The 24,739-nt window shown below is 54.1% G+C and overlaps 2 protein-coding genes across 3 annotated transcripts; both read right to left on the reverse strand.

Moving 5' to 3' along the window:
• Positions 1-31: 31 nt before the first annotated feature.
• GALE (UDP-galactose-4-epimerase) lies at positions 32-5,146 on the reverse strand. Of its 2 annotated transcripts, XM_034646406.1 has the most exons (11): positions 4,335-4,488; positions 2,612-2,737; positions 2,360-2,475; positions 2,166-2,279; positions 1,783-1,959; positions 1,379-1,492; positions 1,223-1,289; positions 1,051-1,136; positions 876-953; positions 569-683; positions 32-398 (listed from the first exon to the last, which is right to left on the reverse strand). In XM_034646406.1, exons 2-11 carry the CDS (start codon positions 2,730-2,732, stop codon positions 340-342), a joined length of 1,047 nt encoding a protein of 348 aa, XP_034502297.1. In that variant the 5' UTR covers positions 2,733-2,737; positions 4,335-4,488; the 3' UTR covers positions 32-339. The 2 variants fall into 2 exon arrangements, with proteins under 2 accessions (XP_034502297.1, XP_034502306.1); XM_034646415.1 differs by lacking the exons at positions 32-398; positions 569-683; positions 876-953; positions 1,051-1,136; positions 1,223-1,289 and having other exon boundaries at positions 1,460-1,583; positions 1,683-1,959; positions 4,335-5,146.
• A 151-nt stretch (positions 5,147-5,297) lies between these two features.
• HMGCL (3-hydroxy-3-methylglutaryl-CoA lyase) lies at positions 5,298-19,877 on the reverse strand. Its single transcript, XM_019802621.2, has 10 exons — positions 19,751-19,877; positions 16,128-16,211; positions 14,195-14,302; positions 13,416-13,511; positions 12,217-12,365; positions 9,944-10,007; positions 8,373-8,561; positions 6,865-6,990; positions 5,864-5,961; positions 5,298-5,754 (listed from the first exon to the last, which is right to left on the reverse strand). The coding sequence occupies exons 1-10, from the start codon at positions 19,808-19,810 to the stop codon at positions 5,550-5,552; spliced, it is 1,179 nt and encodes a 392-aa protein (XP_019658180.1). The 5' UTR covers positions 19,811-19,877; the 3' UTR covers positions 5,298-5,549.
• Between the last annotated feature and the right edge of the window lie 4,862 nt (positions 19,878-24,739).

Consider the following 24,739-nt stretch of genomic DNA (forward strand, 5'->3'; position numbering starts at 1 on the left):
GGGGTAGAGTGTGATCACGGGCAAGAATCTGTCCCAGTGTTAGAAAACTTTTATTTTAAATACTTCGGAACGCTCTTTCGGAGCAGTATAAATTAGTGCCTGTCTCGGGACCCTTGCTCCCCCGTTCACTTCTGGTGGTCCTGATGGGTTCCTGGACCCTGCTGCAGAGGTGTTAGGGAGCCCCCCCAACTCCTGGTCAGTGGAGCCCTTGCCTCATGCCTGGTGGGCTGAGAAGGCCCGGCTGGGGTTTGAGGTAGGGGAGGCCGGGGCCCCGGGTTCCCACCAGAGGCTGGAGAGCAGGCAGTTCTCTTTCCTTTCCTGGTGCACAGAAGGGGAGGGTCAGGCCTGTGCGCCGAAGCCTGAAGGATTCTGCTTCTGCCAGCGCCACAGGTCTTCACCTGTGGTGGGGGAGGTGTGGAGTGAGGGTCCACATTGGAATGCAGGACCCCCACCATCTCGGGCAGCCCAGGGTGGGCGTGCTCAGACCCAGGCAGCCCCTGCCCAGCCCCTGCCCCCCTCCCACGGGTCAAGCCAGCACCCAGGGTCCGGGGTTGGGGTGAAAACTCACACATCCTGTCTAGCCCTAAGACGGCTGTCCAGCCCAGCTCCTTGAGGGCCAGGCTGGGGTTGGCGTAACAGGCAGCCACATCGCCTTCCCGCCGTGCCACCACCTTGTACGGGATCTGCAAGCGAGGAAGCAGCTGTGGCTTAGCTGAGCCGGCCTGGCCTCGCCCACCCGGCTGCCCACCCGGCTCAGAAGCGCAGGGGCAGGCACCCAGCACTGAGGCAGGCGGAGGAGCGGGACTGGGAGCAAGGCTAGTGGGAGGGGCCCGGGGCGCTGTGGAAGTCAGGGCACTGGGGTACAGCTGGCCTACCTTCTTTCCCGAAGCCTTCTCCATGGCCTGGACCATCTGTAGCACCGAGTAGCCCGTGCCTGTGCCCAGGTTGTAGATCTGCCCAGGGGAGAACGGGTGGTGAGCGGGTTGGACAAACTACCCCCTCTGGACCCCCATCTCCCTCGCCAGCCTCGCTTCTCCCTCCTCTCCCTACCCGACAGCCACACTGCTCCTTCAGCTTCCTCAAGGCCGCGATGTGGCCCTTGGCCAGATCCACGACGTGGATGTAATCCCGGACGCCTGCGGTGGTTGGGTGGGGCGTTGTTCAGCACCGTGTCCGTCGGACCTCATTCTCCCCCTGGCTCCCACCCTGGTCCTGGGCTCACCTGTGCCATCCTCCGTGTCATAGTCGTCGCCAAAGACGTTCAGTACCTCCCGTCGCCCGATCGCCACCTGGGGTGGAGGTCAGGTCAGCTCTTCCCGGGCCCTCAGTGCAGCTGTACCCTCCCATCCTAGGGCCGCCCCCAGAACCCCCCCCTTACCTGGGAGACATAGGGCATGAGGTTGTTGGGGACGCCCTGGGGATCCTCGCCGATGCAGCCTGACGCGTGGGCGCCTGTGGGGTTGAAATAGCGTAGCAGCACCGCGTTCCAGGCCTGCAGGACAGTCAGGTGATCACGGGTGGGGGGAGGGCGCAGGCCGTGCCCAGGCGGACGCTAGAGCTCTTCACCTGCACCCCGCCCCCCATCCAGGCCTGATCTTCATCCCTGGAAAGCAGCCCGGGTCAGGCCCACCCCCGCCAGTGCTGTGCCGTGGGCAAAGTCACTGCTGCTTCCAGAGTCCCTGCTTCCTCCCGGGTGGGTGGCTCTCGGGATCCCACCCTCAGGTGCACGGGAGGCCCTGGGTCCGTACGTGGGACCGGAGCTGGGTCAATGGGGGCCCTCACCTTGTCTGCCTGGCACAGGTCCCGGATCATTTCCTCGATGAAGAACTTGGACTTGCCGTAGGGGTTGGTACAGCCGCCTGTGGGGTGGGCCTCATCTAGGGGCAGGTACTGGGGGTTCCCGTACACGGTGGCTGAGCTGCTGAACACCAGGTTCTTCACCCCGTGGGCCCTCATGATCTGGCCACGGAGGGGAGGGGTCAGTGGCCTCCGCACGTTATTCCCACCCCCTTCCTCCTCCACAGGTGAGAGGGGCTGAGGTTTGGGCACTCCTGTTTACAGATGGGGAGACTGAGGCGCAGACGTAGGGAGAGGTAGAGGGACGTGTGTCTAAAATGGTACAGCTTGGGGCCCGCCAGTGTCTGGGACCTTGCGGCTCGTCTCACCTCCAGCAGCTGGATGCTTCCGGTCAGGTTAACTCTGTAATAATCCAGAGGCTTCTGCACGGACTCTCCCACGGCCTTGAGGCCCGCAAAGTGGATGACTGCCGTAAAGCTGTGCTGCAGGGGTGAAGCCAGGGTCAGAGGTCGCTTTACAGGCCCTCGCCCTCCGCAGTGCCCCCTGCCTGCCAAGCACCTACCTTCTTAAAGAGACGCTGTAGGGCTGCCTGGTCCAAGATGTCCATCTCCTCAAACTCCACCAAGCGGCCCGTCAGCTCCTGAACCCGCTGCAGGCTCTCAGGCATGGAGCCCCTTCCTGGTTGAGCATGTGGAGACCATCAAAGGAGGACATGCGTCCTGGGCTCCCAAAGGACGAGGCACACACACCCGTAGGAGGCAGTGGTGGAACCCCCCCCACCCCGTTATCCTTCCATCCCCGCCCCCGTGCTCACCACGGATGGCATTGTGGAAGTTGTCGATGACCACGGGCAAATAGCCAGCCTCTAGCAGCTCCAGCACTGTGTGACTGCCGATGTAGCCAGCCCCGCCGGTCACCAGCACCTTCTCTGCCATGGTACCTGGCCCAGAACCCAGAGCGTCAGAGGAGCTGAGACTGCCCGCGCAGCGCTGCCGGCCAACATCAGAGGGAGGCAGTAGCACGTCCCAGTGAGCAGGGCGGCTCTGGAATCAGCCCTGGGCCTAGTCTGGGTACCATCTCTTCCTGGCCGTAGGCCTTGGAGATCACTTACCCTCTCCTGGCCTCACTTTCCATCTCTAGAGGTTGGAGCTTATCATTGTACAAACACCGTGTGGTTGGGGGAGGGTTAAATGAGGTGACTAGAAAGGCCTGCCGGCACCGCTATTTCTAGTCCCAATTTACCTGGGATTGAGAAGAGGAAACCTAAAGCCTCCAAGGTGTCTGGGGACTAGGCAGTCCCGGCCAGAAGGAAACATGGCAGCAGCGCGGGGACTCCCATAGCCCGGGGAGAGGCTCTGTCTGCTCAAATTCAGGCCTTCCCAGTCCCTCTGCCATCACTAGGTGTAAACTGACCCAGCGATTATTATCTCCTGCTCTAGGCAGCTCCCGGGACTCCCTCTCCACCTCAAGAGTCAGCTGGGAGGAAGCAGGAAATATACCAAATGGCCCCAGGGTGGGGGCCTGCAGTGGGCCCTACCGCACCCCAGGTCAGTCAGGCTGGCTCAGCCTCTACCAATGCATGCCAGGGCCAGCTGGGTCACTGCCCGCTGGGAGCTAAGGATCCCACCCAACTTTAGGCGGCACGGAGCCGGGCGGCGTAGACGTGTCCCTGGTCCCGACTCCACTGCCAGGTGTGCACCTCCGCCCTGAACAAACTCTGCGGGCAGAGCAGGGGAGAGGGGAGGAGGCTCCAGACACTCAGGTCTTTCATTCGGTGCGGCCTGGCCCGCAGCCGCCTTCCTCCTGGCTGCCTCAATCCCTGCTCTGGGCTTATGCACTCCACCCACTTGACTGAGCGCTTGCTGCGTACTAGGCTCTGTACCGGGCACTTCTGCATTATTTTCCTGGATTCCCCAACATCCTGATGAGCCAAGTGTTATGGCTGGCACTTTACCGGGAAGGATACTAAGGTCAGAGAGGATGAGTAATTTGCCTGAGGACACACAGCTGTGATAGCCCGGCTAGAATCCGGATCTCCAGGCTCACAGCCCGCTATCAACGCGCCAAGCAGTTCACCCTTCCCCCTCACCACTGCTTCCAGCTGGACTTTGCTCCGGACGCCGAGGCCGCCCCCACCCCCACCCCGCCGTATGGAAGCCCGAAAAGTGGTCGCGGATGGACCCCAAGAGGCAGGAAGGCTGGTGAGGGCAGCCTCGCCCCGGACCGACGGGGTGACCTCGGTCGGCTGTCGCCGCCTCGGTTTTCCCGTCTGCAAAATGGAGGGCAGGAGGCGGTGAGCGTCGGGCTGGGATTTGGGCAGTGGCTCCGAGGGGGCCGAGCTCGGAATCCCCAAATCGGGAATGAATGAATCCGGGCCGCCCCAGCCAAGGCGGCGGGAGCGGAGAGCTGCAGGGGGCCCGCCCCAGTGGGACTCTGCCCAGCACGCGGCCCGGACCCCTGAAGCCCTCCCTCGCTCTCCGCAGACCTCCCAGCCCCTCGCGAGCCCGCCAGGCCCCCCACCCATTTGCCTCGCGAACCTGCTCCAGACCGCGCGCCCTGCGCTGCTCCAGCGGCGCCGCCTCCTGCGCTCCGCGTCCGGGTCCCTTTAAGAGCCAACGGGCCACCTGGTCCCGCCCCCTCCACGCCCCCAAGGAAACGTGTCACCCGGGAACGCGCTACGAGGCGCCGGAAGGACCAAAAGCGCTGTGGCATCAAGGCGCCTGCGCGGCGCGGCTCGCTGCCGGGGGTGGGACCGAGGGGAGGCGCGGCCTGGACCCGGGAGCCGGGCGGCCGGCGGCGGCCTGCGCCGGCTCCCCACGGCGCGGCACCCGAGAGCTCTACCCCGGCGGGAGCCGCAGGCCGAGGGCTCTAGAAGCCCGGCTCCGCGCTCTCTCCAGCCTTCCTGGACCCGCCGAGCTGTTCTTTCGAGCCGGCCCCGCAGGAAATCAGCGACGGCGCGCAGCAGAGGCGGTCGGGGCGGCGCTGACTGAAGGAAGCTGGCTCTGGGGCGTCTGGTTTGCAGCGCCGCCGCCGCGGGCTGGGGAAGCTCTGAGGCCCAGGGCAGATGGCGCTGCTGACTGCGCCCGGCCTCCCCGCGAACCGCCGGGGATGGTCCGTCCGCACCCTGCCTACCAGAGCCGTTTAGAAAATGATGCGGTGCTTCTGTTTAAAGGAAAGCTGGGGCCAAGTCGTGGCATTCTGAGTGCTGAGCCAAAGTGCGTGCCCAGCCCGGAATGCCCTGGGCCGGGAGTCCAGCAGGGACAACACCCACGAGCTGCAGCCACCACCTCTCCAGGGTGTTCGGGCCAGGCCCGAGCGGGCCCAAGGCCATGGGCTTCCAGTCATTATGAATTCGAGAATCAGGTTGGGAAACGGAGGAGATCCAGAGATGAGTAGACTAGTTCCAAGTCTGCGCGTTCCTCTCAGAATGCCACGCCGTAACGATGTTCCACTCCCCACCAGTCTCCCCCATTCATCACACACAGCTGCACAACACGATACTGGGGCATGCATGCTTTTATGTCATTAAAACTTTAATTACATAAGCTGTGTTCAAAAATCATGTTCAGAGTAGACCTTTTCCAAAAATGCTGGAGCTGGCAGGTGGTCGCCAAAGCAGCTCAGCCCTCACCCCTTCCGCCAATGCCCCCTGCCAGCTTGGGGAAAATCTCCTCCAGGCCCCTTTGCCCTACGGAGTCAGCGATGGCCCCAGAGGCACAGCAGGGTCAGGCTGTGTAGCTAGCTGACGGATTTCACCCAGACGTGGGGCCTGAGCACCAGGGAGCTGGGTTCCAGGGGACCCCCAGGCATTCAACTCCTGAGCCAGTGGGTCCATGGGGCAGCAAGACCCGCAGCCCCCCAGGCTTCTCACTCAGACTCGGGTCTGGCAGGGAAGGGCTGAGGCCAAGCCGCTCCTGTCTCTTGCCTCCCTTTTGCAGGAGAGACCTACGTGTGGACCTGCCAGGGAGATGCCCGCTCCTGTTAATTTTATTCCCATTTCCACGTGCCCGTTCCTGAATCATTCACGTGAGCCCCTATTCCCACAGAGTCCCCCAAAGGGGCTTACAGTTTACAGGTAGCCTGAGCCACTTTGGAGCTGGTTTTTCTGTTCAGGGCTTGGCAGATAAAGGTCCCAGCTTCCAGGAGCTTCTGGAGGTTCACACCCTTTGAGAAACAAGTTAAAGGATGCACGAGATCATGACGTGCCTGCAACACCCAGGGAGACGTCGGACTGGACGGAAAACCGATACTGAGAGAGTAAAGGGGAAGACGGGTTCCTGTTCCTCTTGTGCTGCTGCCTGCAAGGCTGCAGCCTTCTGCCGTCTGGAGTCACCCCCGGGACTCCCCTCGTATAAGATGCCTCCATCTGTGGAATGGTTTCTACTGCTGCCACCAGGGCAGGGACCTCGTCAGTCTTGTTCAGTCCCCATCTCCAGTGCCCAGTACGGGGCCTGGCCTGCGGCGGTCAAAAAGTGGGTACTGGAGTAATAACGACTCCCAGGCAGAGCGAGCCAGGAGGGAAACACCAACTGACAGGGCCACCCCGAACGCCGGCCGGCGGCAGGAGCTCGCGTGTACTGATGCACGCTGTGTGCTCAGCTCCGGCGGGCACTCTCCATTCTCCTACCTAGTCCTCATCACAGCCCCACGACAGAGGTGCCGTCAGCATTCCCGTTTCTTAGGCCCAGGGAAGTCAAGTCATTTGTCAGGTCACAGCCTGTGGGTGGCAGGACTAGGTTTCAAACCAAGTTCCATCTGCTCCCAAAGCTCAGACATGGTACTGCCTCCCACCCACCACTGCGGGTCCTCACTGACCCCGACAGAGCCCTGGCGAGGGCCGTCTCCTCCTTGGGCCCTCATTTTACAGGGGACGAAACAGAGGTCCAGAGGGAATGGACTCAGGTGATGGATGTGGCCCTTTCCCTACAGCCTGCTGCCGCCTCTGCTTCCTCTTCACTGTCCCGTCACCACAAACCCCTGAACAAAACCATCAGCTTCTGTCCTCTGGCTTCAGGGAGAGGTGCAGTCAGTTCGGGGCCGTCACCACCAGGGGGCAGGCGCGCTTACCGTGTGAATGCCCAGGCCAGACAGCATGTAGACAAGGTCTTCAGTGGCCAAGTTTCCGGATGCCCCCTGTGCATAGGGACAGCCTCCCAGTCCTGCCACAGAAGAGTCCACGACACTCACTCCCATCTGGAAACACAAGGATGGTGAAACACGGGTGTCACTGTGGGGACCAGAGCCTACAAAGCCGGGAGGTCCTTGCAAACCTCCCCATCAACTGCTGCCCGAAATGCCACTGAAAGTTATTCTTTCCTTTGGCGAAGGATTCTGTTAATGTTTCTCTTTTTGGTTCCTGGAACAGTGTGGACACTGTTTCCTCTGCCAGGGGTATCTTCCCTGGTTCCTTTCGCGCTCCTCACCCTGAAAGATCTCCCCAGGCCCTTCGTGATCACACCTAAAGGAAGCGCCTCCCACAGCTGAGATTTCAGACCCTGGTTGTTTACTGCGATTCATTTACCCTCCCCCCAGCACCCCGCCTAAGGCTGCTCTCACTTCCCGTTGGGCCTCTAACCCCAGGGGGCCTATCCCATTTCCCTGGGTCAGCACCGCCCACTCTCCTGATGACTGTTCCCCGTTCTCCGCTCCCCACAAACCTCCCCCAGACCTTAACCTGGACAGCGACAACAGAGAAAACAGACCCAGAAAGTTACAGAATCATGTGGCTTAGAGACCTCAGCCTCTAGGAAGTAACTTAAGACCAAAAAAAGAAAAAAGAAAAGAAAGAGAAAAGAAACAAACAAAAAACAACCAACCGCAAGAACAAAGATGGCCCAGGACTGCTTTAGGAAACTTAAAGACAACAGGCCAGACTTCAACCAACAGGCCAGCAAGGTCAGACACAAGATGCAGACACAGCCTATGGTCAGACACTCAGAACTTTCCTTCTGAGGGGTGGCCAGTCCACGGAATCCCCCTTCAGGGTCAGCCCAAGGAGCAAACCTCAAGGGAAACCCAATCTGAAGCCTCAGTCCCATCTTTGGGGAACAGCAGGAAAGGCTCCCCTGGAGTGACCTCTGCCTGCCTCTCCGCCTCCCCCTCCCCCACCATCTCCTTGCCTGCTCCCACGCATGCGCAGTCACAGCACTCGCTGGGCTCGGTGTGTCCTCCCCAAACCCCACCACAGCCTTACAGCGCAGGGCTGCCTAGTCAGCTTCCCGCTTCCCTTTTCCAACTGCTTAACTTCCTCAGATCCTCTAGGCCTCTCATTCAGGTCTCTCCCGGCACATCCTCTCTGACCTCCCCGGCTGGGATGGAGGCCTCCTCAGCCGCGCTGCTCCCTGCACGCGATCTGTCATAACGCACGAGGATTACCACGAAACTCCCTTGACTATCTCCTTCCCACACCCTTACAGGCCAGGGTCACGTGTCCGACGTGTCCTCTGTGGCCGCCCAGGGCCCGGCACACAGGTATCGTGAATGCTCCTGGAAAGAACACGGGAACCTAGCTGTCCTGCCACTGTGTCCTTTCGGAGAATAGACACGCACCTTTCTCTTCAGACCCACCCTGATACCTGCAGGGCCATCAAGGTGTTAGCCAGGGCCTGGCCGTAGGTGTCATGGCAGTGGACCGCCAGGGCAGCCACGGGCACCTCGTGCATGACAGCAGACAGCATGTCCTTCATGATCCCAGGGGTGCCCACGCCGATGGTGTCCCCCAGGGAGATCTCATAGCAGCCCATCGAGTACATCTTCTTGGTGACCTGGGGAAGCAAGCGGGCAAGCACTTGGAGGACAACAGATTCCTTAAGCCAGGGGCCAAGACCTCAGAAGCAAGGGTCCTGGGCCTGTGCAGAACATCTCCTTGTCTGAAACACTAAATTCCTATCCGATCTTGGCTCCTTACAACTTTCTGAGTGGGAACGATAATCGCCACTCTACCCACTGGGAAGCAGAGACATAGGGAACAGCGGCCCCTGGGGCAACCGTGGGCTGCAACGCTGAACTTCCTCCCACCCTGTCCCGCCTGCCCATGCCTCCGACTCCAGCCTTCACAGACCACCTCCAGGCTCGTCAGAGCCATGACTGCCATCAGTAAAACGGCTCCTCTCTCATGACTTCACCCTCAGCAAGAGCAAGGCTCTCACGGGTCTGCGGGCTAGTTCTGGACTTCTAATAGAAGTACCTAACTGTTCACTTGCCGAAGCTCGTCTGCAAAGCTCTGAAGTCCCTGAGAAACCAGCGCAGCGCGTGCCCCGCCTGAGGAGCTGCCGCCGCCACTGCGCTGCCGGACAGGTGGACGGTGTGACAGGGCCGGGGCGCAGGTGACGCTCAGCCCACTGCCCGGGCGGCAGGCCGAGGCTGCAGCGAAGGCGCGGGCTCTGGAGCGACGCGCGCCGGGTCACCGGCCCAGTCGGCCTGCTCCCTGGCTGGGCAGCACTGCTAAAGGCTGATCCGTTTGGAGCTTCCATTCTCCTTGCGAGAAGCAGTGGTGTGGCTTTGCGGGCCGGCAGTGAGGACCGGCTGGGACGCGAGGCTGGGACGGGAGCGCCGCCAGTCTCAGTAAGCGCCCGTCCTGGCGGCTCCTGGTGTGCGGGAAAAGCGGGGCGTTGGAGGGAAACCAAGTGCGGGCTGAGACCTAGTGTCCCCGTTTGCAACCTGTGTGGCAAATCACTTCGTCTGTTTCCTCGCTGGAGAAACGGACTACCACCACCACCACATTTGCAGGGTGACTTTGGCAACGAAGCGGCAGGAGCTCCTGGGTCGCTCAGACTAGTTCCCACACTGCCCTCTCCCCAGTGCTGGCCTGGCTCCTGCTCGGAGGGCGTGGCCTCTCCAACCACAGGGAGAAACTGCAGGGACCCTGGGTGGGGAGCCCCTCCAGAGGTCACCTCCACTATCACCTGTCCGCTGACCAGACTGTGAACTGTCAAGAGGCTTCCAGGCTGGGGCAGAGAGCAGGGCTGCGAGCACGCCGGGAGGTGGGCCTCCAGGGGCAAGGGCTGGGCTGTGCTCCCAGAGGGGCTCCATGAAGGAGTTGCGGGAACGAAGGACATCAGTGACCCATCAGGAAAGGGTGGCGAGGGAACCTCAGTGGCAGGCAAGGCGGACAAGCCTCAGAAAAGCCCCGGCCGGATACACACACCTCAGCTACTTGAGCCGGGGAGATCTTCCCTTCATAGGGGCATCCAAGCACACAGGAGACGTACCTGCGGGAGGACAGGGGAGGGATGATGTCAGTGCCCCCGAGCTCCCGGGCCGCAGGACTGATGCAGGGGAGCTGTTTGACAGCCATCCCTGAAGCGGGGCAAGGTCCAATGCCTGGGGGAAAGGCAAACTCAATACTGCGGAGCCCGAACAAAGGGAGTGCTGCGTGGTGCCAGGAGGGGGCAGTGGAGAGCCAGGGCAGGGAGGGGCCTCCGGGGCTGCACGCTCGGGAAGCAGGGGTTGCTGCACGGGCCTGAGGACAGAAGCAAGCCCGAGAGGGCAAAGTGAGCAGGCACCTGGGCCATAGGGCAGTGAGATAAAGCAGGACAGGTGCCACAGGGCAGCTGGGACCCCTACTCCCAGGAGGGGACCAAGGACAGATGAAACCCAAGCAGGAACTAAAGGGCTGGCCTGGCCTTGAGGGCCAAGGATCAGCCGCTCCAGGGAGCTGCGCCAGGATTCACACACTCGTTCATTCTACGGATACTGACGGAGCCGCCCACTCCGTGCCAGGCACGCGGTGAACAGCACGGACAAGGTCCTACAAGGTCCTACCCTCACGGAGGTTATTTCCAGGTAGGAAGAGAGCTGATAAAAGGGCAACCGAAGGAGTGGGTGAGATAATCTGAGTGATGTGCTGTGACGGGAAGAACAGGGGATGAGGCAGGAGCCACGAGACAAGGCTGCCATAGCCAGGGTGGCCCAGGAAGACCTCCAGGCTGTGATGCGGGAGCTGAGGGGGGCAGAGGTGGCAGGAGAGCCACTGGGAGAGCATCCCAGGCCGAGAGCAGAGCAGCGCGGAGGCCCTGAGATGGGAGAGAGGGCGCGCTCGTGCCACAGCAGCACAGAAGAGCGGGCACAGAGCCAGCAGCACGGCGGCACAGCACGTGGCCCGACAGGTGGCTGCGGGCCGATCACGGCGACCTGCCAGCCGAGGGAAGGAGTCTGGATCTTTGGATCTTGGTGGGCTTCTGTTCCCACCTGCCCTGTTGGAGCTAAGGCCCCACTAAGCCTCTTAGAGTCTGGCAAGCTGCTCTGCGTGTGAGAGGCATCACAAAAGTTGCCTGGATACATCATTTCAGGCTCAAAGATCTCAGGGCATTTTTCCCAACTTCCTTCTTCCCCTTGTTCTCCAGTCACTGCTGAGCAAGAAGGGAGATGCTGAGGAATGAGCCCCATGGGCCCCTGCTTCCCCATGTACGCCCCCAGCCAGCCACCCCTTGCTTCCCGAGCACCCCGGCGTGCTGGCCCTGCGCTGCAGGAGGGAGCCCACCATGAACAGCGGCACGTGGGCTCTGCCCTCACGGGGCGCAGGGCCCAGCAGGGTGGGAGACAGGGGAGAAGCTAACACGCAGCGAAGTGCTCTGTCAGAGGATATCCGGGGGCCACGAGAGCCCGACGACGGGCGCTAACACCAGCGGAGGGACAGAGAACGCTCCCTGGAGAAGCTGCAGGACAAGCAGGAGTTAGCCCGGACAAGCGGCATGTGCGACAAGAGAGTTCTGAAGCTACGGAAAGTGCAAGTGCGCAGAGGCGAGAGAGAGAGGGAGCGTGGGCGCACGGAAGGAAGCCCCCGTCAGGCTGGACACGGAGTGGCAGTGAACGATGAGGCTGCCGAGAAAGGCAGTGTCTCGGAAGCCAGGTGAGAGTCCAGAGTTGGGGTGTCACTGACAGGTTTTAACCAGGCAGTGAGGTCATCACATGTGCACTTTCTGAAAGAGCCCGCCAGACAGCGGCGCGACCTCACAGCTGACTCCTCAGTCTTCCTGAGCCGGTTCTGTCCCCTGGAAGCAGGAACAGCCCTGCTTGCTGGGTGACCGTGAGGTCACAGTCAGGTAACACAGGGACAATGCCTGGCACTCCTGCCATGAAAGATGTGATGCTGGAGACCTGGAGGCCGAGGGGGTTCCTCAGACACATGCGAAGAGGGGCTGCTGGAGGTGGGATTCATCCGACCGCCACACACCCCGGAGAGTGTCCTGTCCTGCTGGATTCCTCTAGGGAACTGACCCCAAAACCAGGGGTGGAGAAAGCACTGGGCAGGATTTCTTCTGACCACAGCTACTTGAGGAAGGATGTCAAGGTGTGAAGCATGCGCGGCCTGCACCCAGGATAAGGAGTTTGCAGGGGGTGGTGGTTTGAGTCTCAACCTGGCTCCCTTCCAGAATGGTACTGAGGAAATGCAGGCAGCACTGACATGGCGTGACTCACCCGCGCACGGGAATCGCGGCGGCCCGAGCTGCCCTCAAGATTTCGTCGGACCGCTGTAAACTCTCATCAATGGAGCAATTGACGTTCCTCTTGGTGAAGAGCTCTGAGGCGGCGACAAAGACGGACACCTCCTTGGCTCCAGCAGCAACCTGCCAGCAGGGGGAATTCCTATCAGCCTTTGTCTCTTCAAGGAACTCCAGCATGGCAAAAACTCGAGTCTTACAGCAAATTTCATAACACATGAACATCATGGGTTGAACTGTGTCCCCCCAAAAAAAAGATCTGTAGAAGTCCTAATCCCCAGGACCTCAGCATGCGGCCTTATCTGGAAATAGGGTGGGTGCAGAAGTAGTTAGCTGAAATGAAGCCATAGTGGTCATGACTCCAACAGGACTGGTGTCCTTCTAAGATGGAGGCCATGTGAAGACACACACAGGGGAAGGCGGTGAAGACCGAGGCAGGATGGGAGTGAGGCGTCAACGACGCAAGGAATGCCAAGGATTGCCAGTCTTCGCCAGAAGCTAGGAGAGCCACGTCCTCCCAGCCCTCAGGAGGCTCCCACCCTCCTACCGCCTGGATTTCAGACTTCTCGCCTCCAGAGCTGAGCGAGAAGACATTTCTGTTGTTTTAAGCCACCTGGCTTTTGGTATTTTCTTATGGCAGCCCTAGCAAATGAACACGGGGAATCCTATCGCCATTAAAGCAGCAGCCTCACCCTTGGCACTGCTTCTGCCATCACCGCCCAGGCTGTCACTCTTAAGGACAGCTTTCTGCCTAAATTCAGACTCAGCATCCCCATGACGTTCCTGTCTAACACTCTAAGAAAGACGGCAGATCCTAGCAACCACTGCGGGGAGTGTGATCACCTTTCTCGAAAAGAGGAAATGGATGATAACAACAGAGCTAATATTTATAAAGCGTTTACCTTCTCCCAAGCTCTTGCTAAGTAAGGTGGGTGCATTCTATCCTCTGAAATCCGCCCACCATTAGGCACCACGATCAGCCCTCATTTATAGGCAGAATCTGAGGCTCGGCGAGGTTAAATAGCTGGTCAAGGTCAGACAGCCGGGAGTGGCAGGGTCAGGACTGCCCTGGGTCTTTCTGTCAGTGCTCATCACTACTGGAAACAAGCCCTTCAGACAGACAGCCCAGGGCAGGGACTAGTGCCCAGCGACAAGACAGTCAAGCGAGTCTCTTACCGCTGCCTGGAAGCCTTTGATATTCGGGGTCAGGACTGGGTAGTTGATGCCAGGAAATTTCTGGATGCCCTTCAAGACTTCAGCATTGTCAGCCATCTGGGAGCCAAAGGAGACATTGCCAGATCACTGCCAAGGCAGGCAGAGAGCTCAGGCAGAGAAAAGGTTTTTATCACAAAATCTGTTGTCCAGAACCCTTGAAGAATGAGTCCTTTTGCAGAGCTGTGTCTCCCCAGTGCTTTCACTCTTTGACCGCTGATGGGCCCGAAGGCCCCTTGGGGCAGGTAAGTCCCCCAGTTTCTCTCTATGGCTAATACCGCCAGCCTCACACAAGCAGTGACAACACTACCAGCCATTTACCGAGAATGGACTCTGTGTTACTTAACACTCAGCTGAAACAGGACCTTTCTTCCCACTTGATGGTTTTCTGTGAAATAGGAGTCATCCGTCTTTCCCTTTTACAGACACAGACACCACATCTCTAGACGGGGCTAGAGATTCTAGACTTCCAGAGCCAAAAGAGGCCTGAGAGGTCACCCTCAGCCTGGAGAGGGGAAGACCTCGCTAAGGTCCCCAAGCAAGTCAGGGGCAAAGCCAAGACGGAATCCAAGCCTGCTGCCATCAGGTGATGGTCTTCTGCTGCTCCAGGCTCCTAGAAGTGACGAGAGCAAGCCAGAGATCTGGAGACCTACGTTCCCAGCTTCTACTTACTTCCAGGGCAAATGCAAAACTTCACATCTCTCTCATCTGAGAAACGCTTATTACTGAGGGCTGGGGCTCACCTGGGGAACCCACTTGGGGGACACAAAGCTGGTGGCTTCTATAACAGGGAGTCCTGCTTCAGAAAGCATGTCTATCAGCTTGATTTTCGTAGAAGTAGATACGAAATTCTGTAACGGAGAAAGAAACACCAGAAAAGACAGGTTAGCAACAGTGGGAATAAAATGGTGTCGGACACAGGGCCTGTTAGTTCAGAGCTTTGCTACGGCATGCACTTCACTATCTCCGCGTCCAAACACGAGCACCGAGTCACATGTGATTCATGCCAACGGGGTGGGGGGGGGACATCTTCAAGTTCCACAGATAGCATTTTGCAGTGGAGGCAGCTTCTCGTCTGAAAAGGAGTTAATATTTACATGGAAACAATATTTTTCTATCGTAAAGGCTTTTTCTTAGCTGTTTGTTAGTTTATGACCCCATCATAAACAAATTGAGAGCAATGTGCCATGACCTGAAAGGGAAGAGATGACTAGCCCTCTGTGTGCGACCTATGAGATGGGGCCCCCAAAGTATCACACCGTCCCCTTTTCCACCTCCCACTTGGCACCGGGCCTCACCCTCACATGGTCGGCCTACTGCTTCTTTCTCTCCCTCCCCCACAAGGCCTACTTGCTCACCACATTCTATGGCTCCCTCTTCCCGAATCTACTATCATTCTCCCCTGTATATTATGGCATGGTCTCACTCCACCAATTCATCCCATGCAGGAATCTTTCTAAAACAGTCTCCATTGTTTTACTCCCTGCTCAAAAGCCTTCCATGGCTCCCTAGTGCTTACAGGATCAGGTAAAAAAAAAATTCCAAGAACTCCTTCTCACCAGGCCCTTTCATGCCGACCCCCTCAATTTCTCTCTCATTGCTTTACCTTAATCCATCTCCTAAGTATTTTTTGAGAGTCCGCCATGATCCAGGCGTGGTGCTAGGTGCTGGGGATAGAGCGGTGAGCAGAACAGACACGAGGCTGCCCTCACAGAGCTTATAGCTTATTGTTAGCAATACGCTCTCACTATTAAAGCTATGCTTTCCAAAAAGGAAAAAAAGATTTTCCGATTGAAAAAATAATGCACAATTATTTCAGAAAACATGGCCAAAACAAAAGAAAACTATCCTTAAAATCTCCCAGAGATAACACTAGTAACATCCTGATAACGTGACTTCCTAGATCTGTGTAGTCCAATACTATGTGGTTATTTAAATTCACATTCATTTAAATTCTATAAAAACAAAATTTCAGTTCCCCAGCTACACCAGCCACATTTCAAGCGCTCAACAGCCTCGTGTCAAGACAGCTCACATCTAGCATGTTTCCATCCTCACAGAAAGTGCTACCAGATAGCACTGTTCTCGATCCTTTTCTAGGCAGAGGTTCCCACAGAGAGACGAAACTATTTTTTGTTTTACATGAAAGTGTAAGATTAAAGAACATGTCTATTATTTTATAATCTGCTTCAGTCACTTAACATGCTCCTCTGTTAGAACAGCCTCCTAACCCATCTACTGAAGTCCTTAAAGTATGTGAGCGTGCTCCACACCGAGCACTGAGGTGGTTTCCAACTGTTTTATCACAACGAGGTTGTGCGGAACATCTCTACGGCTAAATCTTTGCATGTGGCCTTTGTGATGTCCTTTGGGTAAGTCCCCTTACGTGGAATTGGAACTGCCAGATGAAAGGCATGCCCTTACCCTCCCTCACTCTCCTGCAGCCCTTCCCATCTACCCTGCCGCCCGGGGCCTTGAGACGGACCCTAGGGACGCCACACCTGATGCTTGCTTAACTGTCACCCGCACCTGCCAGGCCTCCTCGACTTTGCTCTGCGCTGGGGCGGGGGGGCGGGGGGTGATCATATCTTGCCTAGCTCTGTCCATCCCCGCTGCGCCCACCACAGGCAACTCAGACTGCTCGAGAAACCTCTTGTGGCTGATTTCCATCTTTACCTTTTCATTTTGTAGTCCGTCTCGGGCACCCACTTCCACAATTTTCACTCGCTTTGGGAAAGTACCCACAGAAGAGGTGCTGACCTGTGGTTTAAAAGAGGAAACAAAAAGGGACGGGAGGAGATTGTCACATTCTCCGAGGAGACAAATCCGAAAGAACGCATCCATCCGCACTGAGACAGGAAGCGCTATTTCTCACTGTAAACACTACATATCTCTCACATTCGGTTTGTTTTAGAAGGAAGAACAAAAAGAACAGAAGCCTTTCACGGAGGAATGGGCAAGATTTTCATGCCCCCAATACCAGCCCATTTCCAACTGCCTGTCTGCCAGCTGAGCATTTAGGATGTTTCCTACACAAACCTATTTGCACCTCCTACACTTAGAGGGCCCCAAACAGAGTTGCTTGAATTCTAAAGCCCCGCCTGGCGTCATGCTTTCTCAGTGAACAGTAACACATGTATTCTATTGCTTAAGCCAGAAACCTGACTCATCCCCTTACCCCACTCACCATGGGCTAGAAGGTTCTTATCATTTGGTTCCTGCTGAGCTCAGTGAACTCATGACTTGTTTCTACTGTCCCACATCCCTCAGGGAACTCATTCCTTGTCTCAACTCCCCCACTTCCCCCGGTGAGGTCCCTATACTGCAGCTCCCATGGCCTTCCTCCCACAGCAGGGCCTCGAGGTTTACTGTTCCCTCTGCCCAGAATGCTCTTCACCTGCCCTTCCGTCTCTGACTCCTTCTCACCTTTCAGCCAGATGGGCCTCTTCTGACAGCCCTTTGTAAAGCTGCCAATCCTGTGGCCCTCATCATTTTCTATTTCAAAACTCTAATTCCTGGGGCGCCCGGGCGGCTCAGCCGGTTAAGCGTCCAACTCTTGACTTCGGCTCAGGTCATGGTCTCAGGGTTGTGAGACTGAGCCCCACACTGGGCTCCACACTGGGCTCCACACTGGGCGTAGAGCTTACTTGAGATTCCCTCTCCCTCTGCCCCCACCCTTTTAAAATAAAGAAACAAACAAACAAACACTAATTCCTTCCGAGCCCTGACAATAATGCCTACTCAGTTTCCTTCAGGAGAATAGAAGCTCTACCGGACTTTGTCTCGACCTCTGCTCCACCCCTCATGTGTGGCCCTGCACTTGGCACAAAGCAGGCACGCATTAAAAAGTCACTGAAACAACAAATAAATGCACGAAGGGCATAGCCACCCCAGGGGGAGGGCAATTCCTGGGTATGGGGAGGAGCAGTTAGCCTTGGACTTTGTGGGCTTTGGGGGATGGAGGGGGCCTTGTTCTGTTACAGTCATAGTCTGGGTATTGACAAGGACTGGGTCTGGGGAGAGAGGACACCAACAGGTGAAGACAGTAAAAAAAGACTTTGAATCTCCTCCATTTAAAGTCTGCCCCAAATCCTCCCTTCCTTACCACCAAGCAGTATGAGGCTTCTTTTTCCTCTCTCCTCTGTTTTTAATACTGTTACTCTTCCAATTAACTTCATTTTACCAGATTTAACCTGGATAAACACACTGCAATGGGGCAAGGGGAGAAGCGCACTGGGTAATCTGCTAAGGGTCCCAAACACCCCAAGCCCTTAAGGAAGGAAACATCCCTGCTATGAATCAGCTGGAAGGTGAACAACTCACCTGAACTGGCCTTGCTCTCTGTCAGCAAAACTTCCTAGAGACTAAGCTGATGAGCCACTGAATTTCATGAAGTCAACAGGCTAGGCTGGAAGGTCCCTGCAAGTCGAATGTCACTACAACAGGGATGTTCAGCCTATGCTGGTACACTGCCCTAAGTCAATCCCACTGGAACGTAAGCCGTGTGCATGAGGCAGGAACTTCGTTTTATCCGTTGCTGTAATTCCAAGGCCTGGGACGTAACAGGGCCTTGTTGAAAGCATGCAAGACCTGCTTCCAAGTTCCTTTTACTAGAACAGAACTTGATTCCACATCCTTCCCCATAATAACTCTTCACATAATAATAAAACAATAATTCACATTTATTAAGAATTTAATATTTGCCAGGCACTCATAAGAGCCTTTCACATATTAACCCATATCATCCTCTCAACCTTATTAGGTAGGAACTATTACAATCTCCATTTTACTGTGAAAAGTACGAAGCCCAGAGATTAAGTAACTTTCCCAAGGTCACGTGGTTAGCTGGTCACGAGTCATTATCTGAACCTGGCAGTGTTGATTTACAGTGCTGCTCTTATCCCCTGGGCCACGTTGCCTCTTTGCCACCTTTCTGTCCCCCCCAGTCTTCTCTTGTCTTGGTTAAACACCCAGTTCATTCCCTCTGTACAGCTCTGCTCAGAGATGATCTCCTCTAACCACGAAGTCCTGGGCCACGCCTCCTGAGCTATGGCGTTGTCTATACCAAAACAGCTAATACCAACGAAAGCCCAGGGCTAACTTCAGGATCAGTACCTCATTTAGTACCTACATGGCAGGGACCATCATTATCTCAACTTCATACAGGAAGAAACAGCCTCAGAAAGATTCTCCAAAATCACACAGCCAGCAAGTGAAGAAGTCTGGCCTTGAACCGTCTGGTATCAAGCCTCTGCTAGTAACCCCACAGAGCGCCTGTGACCACTCCCTCATTACACCAGGAATTTTTTCAAAGCACAATACCCACCATCTCATGCAATTTTCTTAGTTTTCCAAGTACCATCTTTATTTTACACATTAATAATTGGTAGGGGTGGACAGCCTAGTAGACATTAAAGTGGTTTTCTGAGGGGCCCACTTGCCAACGTAGTGTAATTTCCCCACTACACACTTATAACTCCTTCTAAACTTCAAGCAAAAATAACGCACCTGATTTACCACTTACTATGAGCTAAAACAATGTCAAATGCTTTACCTACATTTCCCTTAACCTCCAAAGAACTCTGAGGTAATGTTCACCCATGTTATAGATGAGAAAACTGAGGTTTAGAGAGCAAATAATTGTCATTCGACCTAGAAAGTGTCAGAACCACTGGGACACCACAGCTTCGGCTCTAGCCAAAACAATTTCTTCAACCCCTCATTCAGCTAGGTCTCCTAGACTTTCCCTCCACTCACTGAGCAGGGGAGGGGGAAACATAAGGATCGAACATGCCCAAGGTACAATTCCAAGGGAATCGCACGCGGTCCTACGCGACCCTGGTCCTACTTGGCACGCTAGGATAGCTCTCTAAGCGCCCCCAAACGCAACAAGAGCTGGAAATGCAGGCGGCGGGAGGGGGAGGATCTTGCTTTTTTCCACTCGGAACTGGAAGGTTATTCGTGATTTTCACTACTGAGGAGCTTGGAGAGCTCGGAAGCTCAGAGGGAGAAGGTACCAGGGTTGCCGGGAAGAGCCCTGGACGGAATCGGGACACCTGGGATGGCGCCCCAGGTCTCCACGACCCAGGAAAGCCGTTCCCCATCTCTGGGCCTCAGTTTCCCCGTGCCCCTCAAGGGATTTGGGCGGGACAAAGATCCGAGACTCCAAGGCCCTCCCGACAGTGGCCTGAGCAGTTGTCCGGCTTCGCCTCTCAGAGAGCTGCCGCCACGGGCCAGGGCTCCGACCCCGACTGTCATGGTGCCTGCAGGGCCACCCCTCGGCGGGCCGGGGCACTTACAGCCCGGAGAGACGCCAAGCCCACCAGCCTCCGCGGCAGAATCTTCCTCGTAGTCGCCATCTTGGCCCAACTTCCCCCGCAGCCCCCGGCTGAGTCCCACGTGACCGCCGACTGCCAGGTGGGCGTGCCCCCGCCTTTGGGGCGGGGCTTCTGGAGCGACGTGATGACGCCCTATACGGGCTCTGTTTCCAGTTTCTAGGTTTTCGTTCTTTCTGACCAGTTCTTTTTTATCCGTTATGTTTTTTCTGAGTGCTTTCTGCTTGCCATGGCAAAGTGAGGCTAGGACTATGAAAATGAACAAATAATTAAGGGATTTAGAGTTTGGGAGCTCTGGGAAGACATGAAAAATCACACAAATAGTTGTATAATTACTACCTTTCGTAATAAAAGACGAAGCATTACTATTTGCCATGAGCTGTTCTGAGTTCTTCGCGCGTGTTAACTCTTCCATCACGATCTCCAGGATTCAAATGCAGGCAGCCGACGGGAGGGAGAGAAAGGGCGCGCGCGAGAATGAGCGAGAAGCATCCTTTGATTTCATACCTTGAGAATGGGTAAGATTTATCCAGGTAAAGAGGACACAAGAAAAGCTTTCCAGAGAGCATAGGATATGCGAAGACCCTGAGGCCAAGAAATGGAATGCTTAGAGCAGTGTTTTTCAAAATGCGTGTTGTACCTCATTAATTGGTCATAACATTAATCTACTGACTGCCAACTTTTTAAAAAAATAAAAAGCATTGGAGCGTATTGCATAAGTAATAAAGCTGAGTATTGCTTTGCAAATCTTGTTTGTTGGTATATACGTCAACCAGGTTGCAATGTAAAATAATTTCTTACTGTAGGCTGCAATTAGAAATGTTTGGGGGAAAATTTTGTTTTAGAAAGATGGAAAGATGGCCAAAATGACCGCAGAGCTGCGAGGAGTAGGGACAGACTTCCTACTAAGATGGGAGAGGTTGACAGGGACCATACCACCTACTTTGGAGAACACATAGCAATGCATTTGAGGGGTTTTAAGCAGAGACAGACGATCAAATTTGCATTTTGTGAATAGTCACTGTGGCTACTGGGTGGGTGGATATCCAAATGGTAAGTGTACTGATAGGCATTCTCAGGGGAGGCAGAGAGGGCACTGTCCCTGCCTTCAGGGAGCTCAGCTGTTAGCTAAGGAGAGAAGGAGACCCTGAGACCCGGTAAATGTTCTGTGAATTCTTCTGCACCACCGGGGCGCCTGGGTGGCTCAGCGGTCAGGTGTCTGCCTTCAGCTCAGGTCAAGATCCCAAGGTCCTGGGATTAAGCCCTGCATCAGGCTCCCAGCTCAGTGGGAAGCCTGCTTCTCCCTCTCCCACTCCCCTTGCTTGTGTTCCCTCTCTCTCATCCTCTCACTCTGTCAAATAAAGGAAAATAAATAATAAATCTAAAAAAAAATGCTTCTGTAATACCAAAAATTTCCTCCATCATAACAGAGCAGTACTCACAGAATTCTCAAACCTGCAGGTAGAGGATTGAACATGACCCCAAAACTACTAGCATGACATTTAATTTATTTAAAAATATTTACGTATGATTTTCATGACTGTGATGACATATTTATTTTTGACTTTCAAGAATTGTGCACTGAAAACTACGAACAATTCCTGAAATTAAAGAAGACAGGAATTGGGGTACCTGGGGGGTTGAGCCGGTTAAGTGTCTGCCTTTGGCTCAGGTCATGATCTTGGGGTCCTGGGATGGAGCCCCGCATTGGGCTTCCTGCTCAGCAGGGATTCTGCTTCTCCCTCTCCCTGTGTTTCTCACCCCTGCTCGTGCTCTCTCTCTCTCTCAAATAAATAAATAAATAAATCTTTAAAAAAAATAAAGAAGAGAAATAAATGGAAAGGTATTCTATGTACATGAATTGGAAGACAATATTGTTAAGATGTCAATATTATCCAGGGGTGCCTGGGTGGCACAGCAGTTAAGCGTCTGCCTTCGGCTCAGGCCGTGATCCCGGCGTTATGGGATCGAGCCCCACATCAGGCTCCTCTGCCTATGAGCCTGCTTCTTCCTCTCCCACTCCCCCTGCTTGTGTTCCCTCTCTCGCTGGCTGTCTCTATCTCTGTCAAATGAATAAATAAGTAAAATCTTTAAAAAAAAAAAAGATGTCAATACTATCCAAAGTGATCTACAAATTCAGAGCAATCCCTATTAAAATCCAATGATGTTTTTTGAAGAAATAGAAAAATCCATCCTAAAATTCATGCAGAACCTCAAGGGACCCTGAATAGCCAAGGCAATCTTGAAAAAGAAGAACAGGAGTGCCTGGGTGGCTCAGTTGGTTAAGTGTCTGCCTTTGGCTCTGGTCATGGTTCCAGGGTTCTGGAATTGAGTCCCATGTCAGGTTCCCTGCTCGGCAGGGAGTCTGCTTCTCCTTCTCCCTCTGCCCCTTCCCCTCTATTTGTGTGTGCCCTCACTCTCTCAAAAAAATAAATAAAATCTTTATTAAAAAATTTTTTTAAAAATTTTATTTATTTATTTATCTATTTGACAGAGACAGCGAGCACAAACAGGGGGAGCAGCAGAGGGAGAGGGAGAAGCAGACCTCCTCCCTGCCGCTGCTGAGCAGGGAGTCCGATGCATGGTCGATCTCAGGACCCTGGGATCATGATCTGAGCCGATGGCAGATGCCTAACCGACTGAGCTACCCAGGTGTCCCTATAAATAAAATCTTGAAAAAAAAACAATTTCTGATTTCAAAACACATTAATAATATAATATTAATATTAGTATTATAATTAATATATAATTAACAATAATATATTATAAACGATAATAAATAAGATATCACATTAACAATATTAATATAATAATAATAATAACAGTGTGGTACTGGCATAAAGGAAGACATATAGATCAATAGAATAGAATAGAGAACCCAGAAATAAACCATTGATATATGGTCAAATAATTTTCAACAAGGATGCCAAGACCATCCAATGGCAAAAGGACAGCCTTTTCAACAAATGATGCTGGGAAAATTGGAGATCCACATATGAAAGGATGAAATTGGACCCTTATCTGACGCCATATACAAATGGATCAAAGACCTAAATGTAAGAGATAACACTATAAAACTCTTTGAAAAAAAGCATAAGGGAAGGGGTGCCTGGGTGGTTCAGTCATTGGCTGGCCTTTGGCTCAGGTCATGATCCCAGAGTCCTGGGATCGAGCCCCACATCGGGCTCTCTGCTCAGCAGGGAGTCTGCTTCTCCCTCTCCCTCAGCTCCTCCCCCTGCTTGTGCTCTCCCTCTGTCTCTCAAAAAAAAAAATAAATAAATAAATAATCTAAAAAAAAATGTACACTTGAAAAAGGTTGAGGGGCATCTGGGTGGTGCAGACAGTTAAGCATCTGACTCTTGGTTTTGGCTCAGGTTGTGATCTCAGGGTGGTGAGATCGGGCCCAGCATCGGGCTCCACACTTAGCACAGAGTTGGCTTGAGATTCTCTGTCCCTCTCCCTCTGCCCCCACCCCCACCCTGTGCACTTGCTCCCTCCATCTCTCTCTCAAATAAATAAATTAATTAAATCTTTTTAAAAAATGGTTAAGGGATTCCTGGGTGGCCAGTTGGTTAAGTGTCTGACAGACTCCTGATTTCAGCTCAGGTCATGATCTCAGGGTCATGGGATCAAGCCCTGTGCCAGGCTCCACACTGGGCATGAAACCTGCTTAAGATTCTCTCTCTCTCTCTCCTGCTGCCCCTCCCCTCCTGCTTGCTCTCTCTCTCTCTCCAAAATAAATACATAAATAAATAAATAAATAAATAAAATGGTTGAACTGATGAATTTTATGTGATATATATTTTTTATCATACTAAAAAAATCAAAGAGTTACCATATTAACCAGTAATTCCATTCTAGGTATATACACGAGAGAAATAAAAACATGTGTCCATAGAAAACTTACATATAACTGTTCATAGCAGCCTTATTCATAATCAGCCACAAAGTGAAAGCAACCCAGAGCCCATCAAGTGATGAACAGATAAGTTGAGTGTAGTGGTGACAGACATACAACAGAATATTCTTTTTTTTTTTAAAGATTTTATTTATTTATTAGAGAAAGCCAGTGAGAGAGGGAACACAAGCAGGGGGAGTGGGAGAGGAAGAAGCAGGCTCATAGCAGAGGAGCCTGATGTGGGGCTCGATCCCATAACGCCAGGATCACGCCCTGAGCCAAAGGCAGACGCTTAACCACTGTGCCACCCAGGCGCCCCTCACAACAGAATATTCTTATTCGNTGGGAGAGGAAGAAGCAGGCTCATAGCGGAGGAGCCTGATGTGGGGCTCGATCCCACAACGCCGGAATCACGTCCTGAGCCGAAGGCAGACACTTAACTGCTGTGCCACCCAGGCGCCCCACAACAGAATATTCTTATTCAGATAGAAAGAAAGTTCTGATACCTGGTACAACATAGATCAACCTTGAAAAAACTATGATAGGTGAGAGAAACCAGACACAAAAGACCACATGTTGTCTGATTTCATTTATACGAGGTACATAGTATAAGTAAATTCATAGAGACAGAAAGTAGATTAGTGGTTACCTAGGGCTGTTGAGGGGAGTGCTAGCTTAAAAGGTATGGAGTTTCTTTTGGGGGTGATAAAAATGTTCTAAAATGGATTGTAGAGATGATTGGACAACTCTGAAAATATACTAAAGACCCTTGAATTGTACGTTTTAAACATGTGAGCTGTATAATGTGAATTATAGCTTGATAAAGCAGTTTTTAAAATGGCAAAAATATAATAAAATAAAGGGAGGGAAAGTCCCTGAGATGATGGACAATGGAGTCTTTTAGGCCCAGTCCCACCTTTCCACCTGCTCAAGGTTAGCCAACTGGGTCTATGGCCCAAGGTACCCCCCGCAAATACAGTGTCTTGTGCCTGGTCAAGTTCACTCAGCTGCAACCCATGTCCCTAGGTGGCCACTGTGGCAGGATTGCCCACCTT

The sequence above is a fragment of the Ailuropoda melanoleuca genome, chromosome 2 (assembly GCF_002007445.2).
Source record: "Ailuropoda melanoleuca isolate Jingjing chromosome 2, ASM200744v2, whole genome shotgun sequence".
In the NCBI taxonomy this organism is placed as follows: domain Eukaryota; kingdom Metazoa; phylum Chordata; class Mammalia; order Carnivora; family Ursidae; genus Ailuropoda; species Ailuropoda melanoleuca.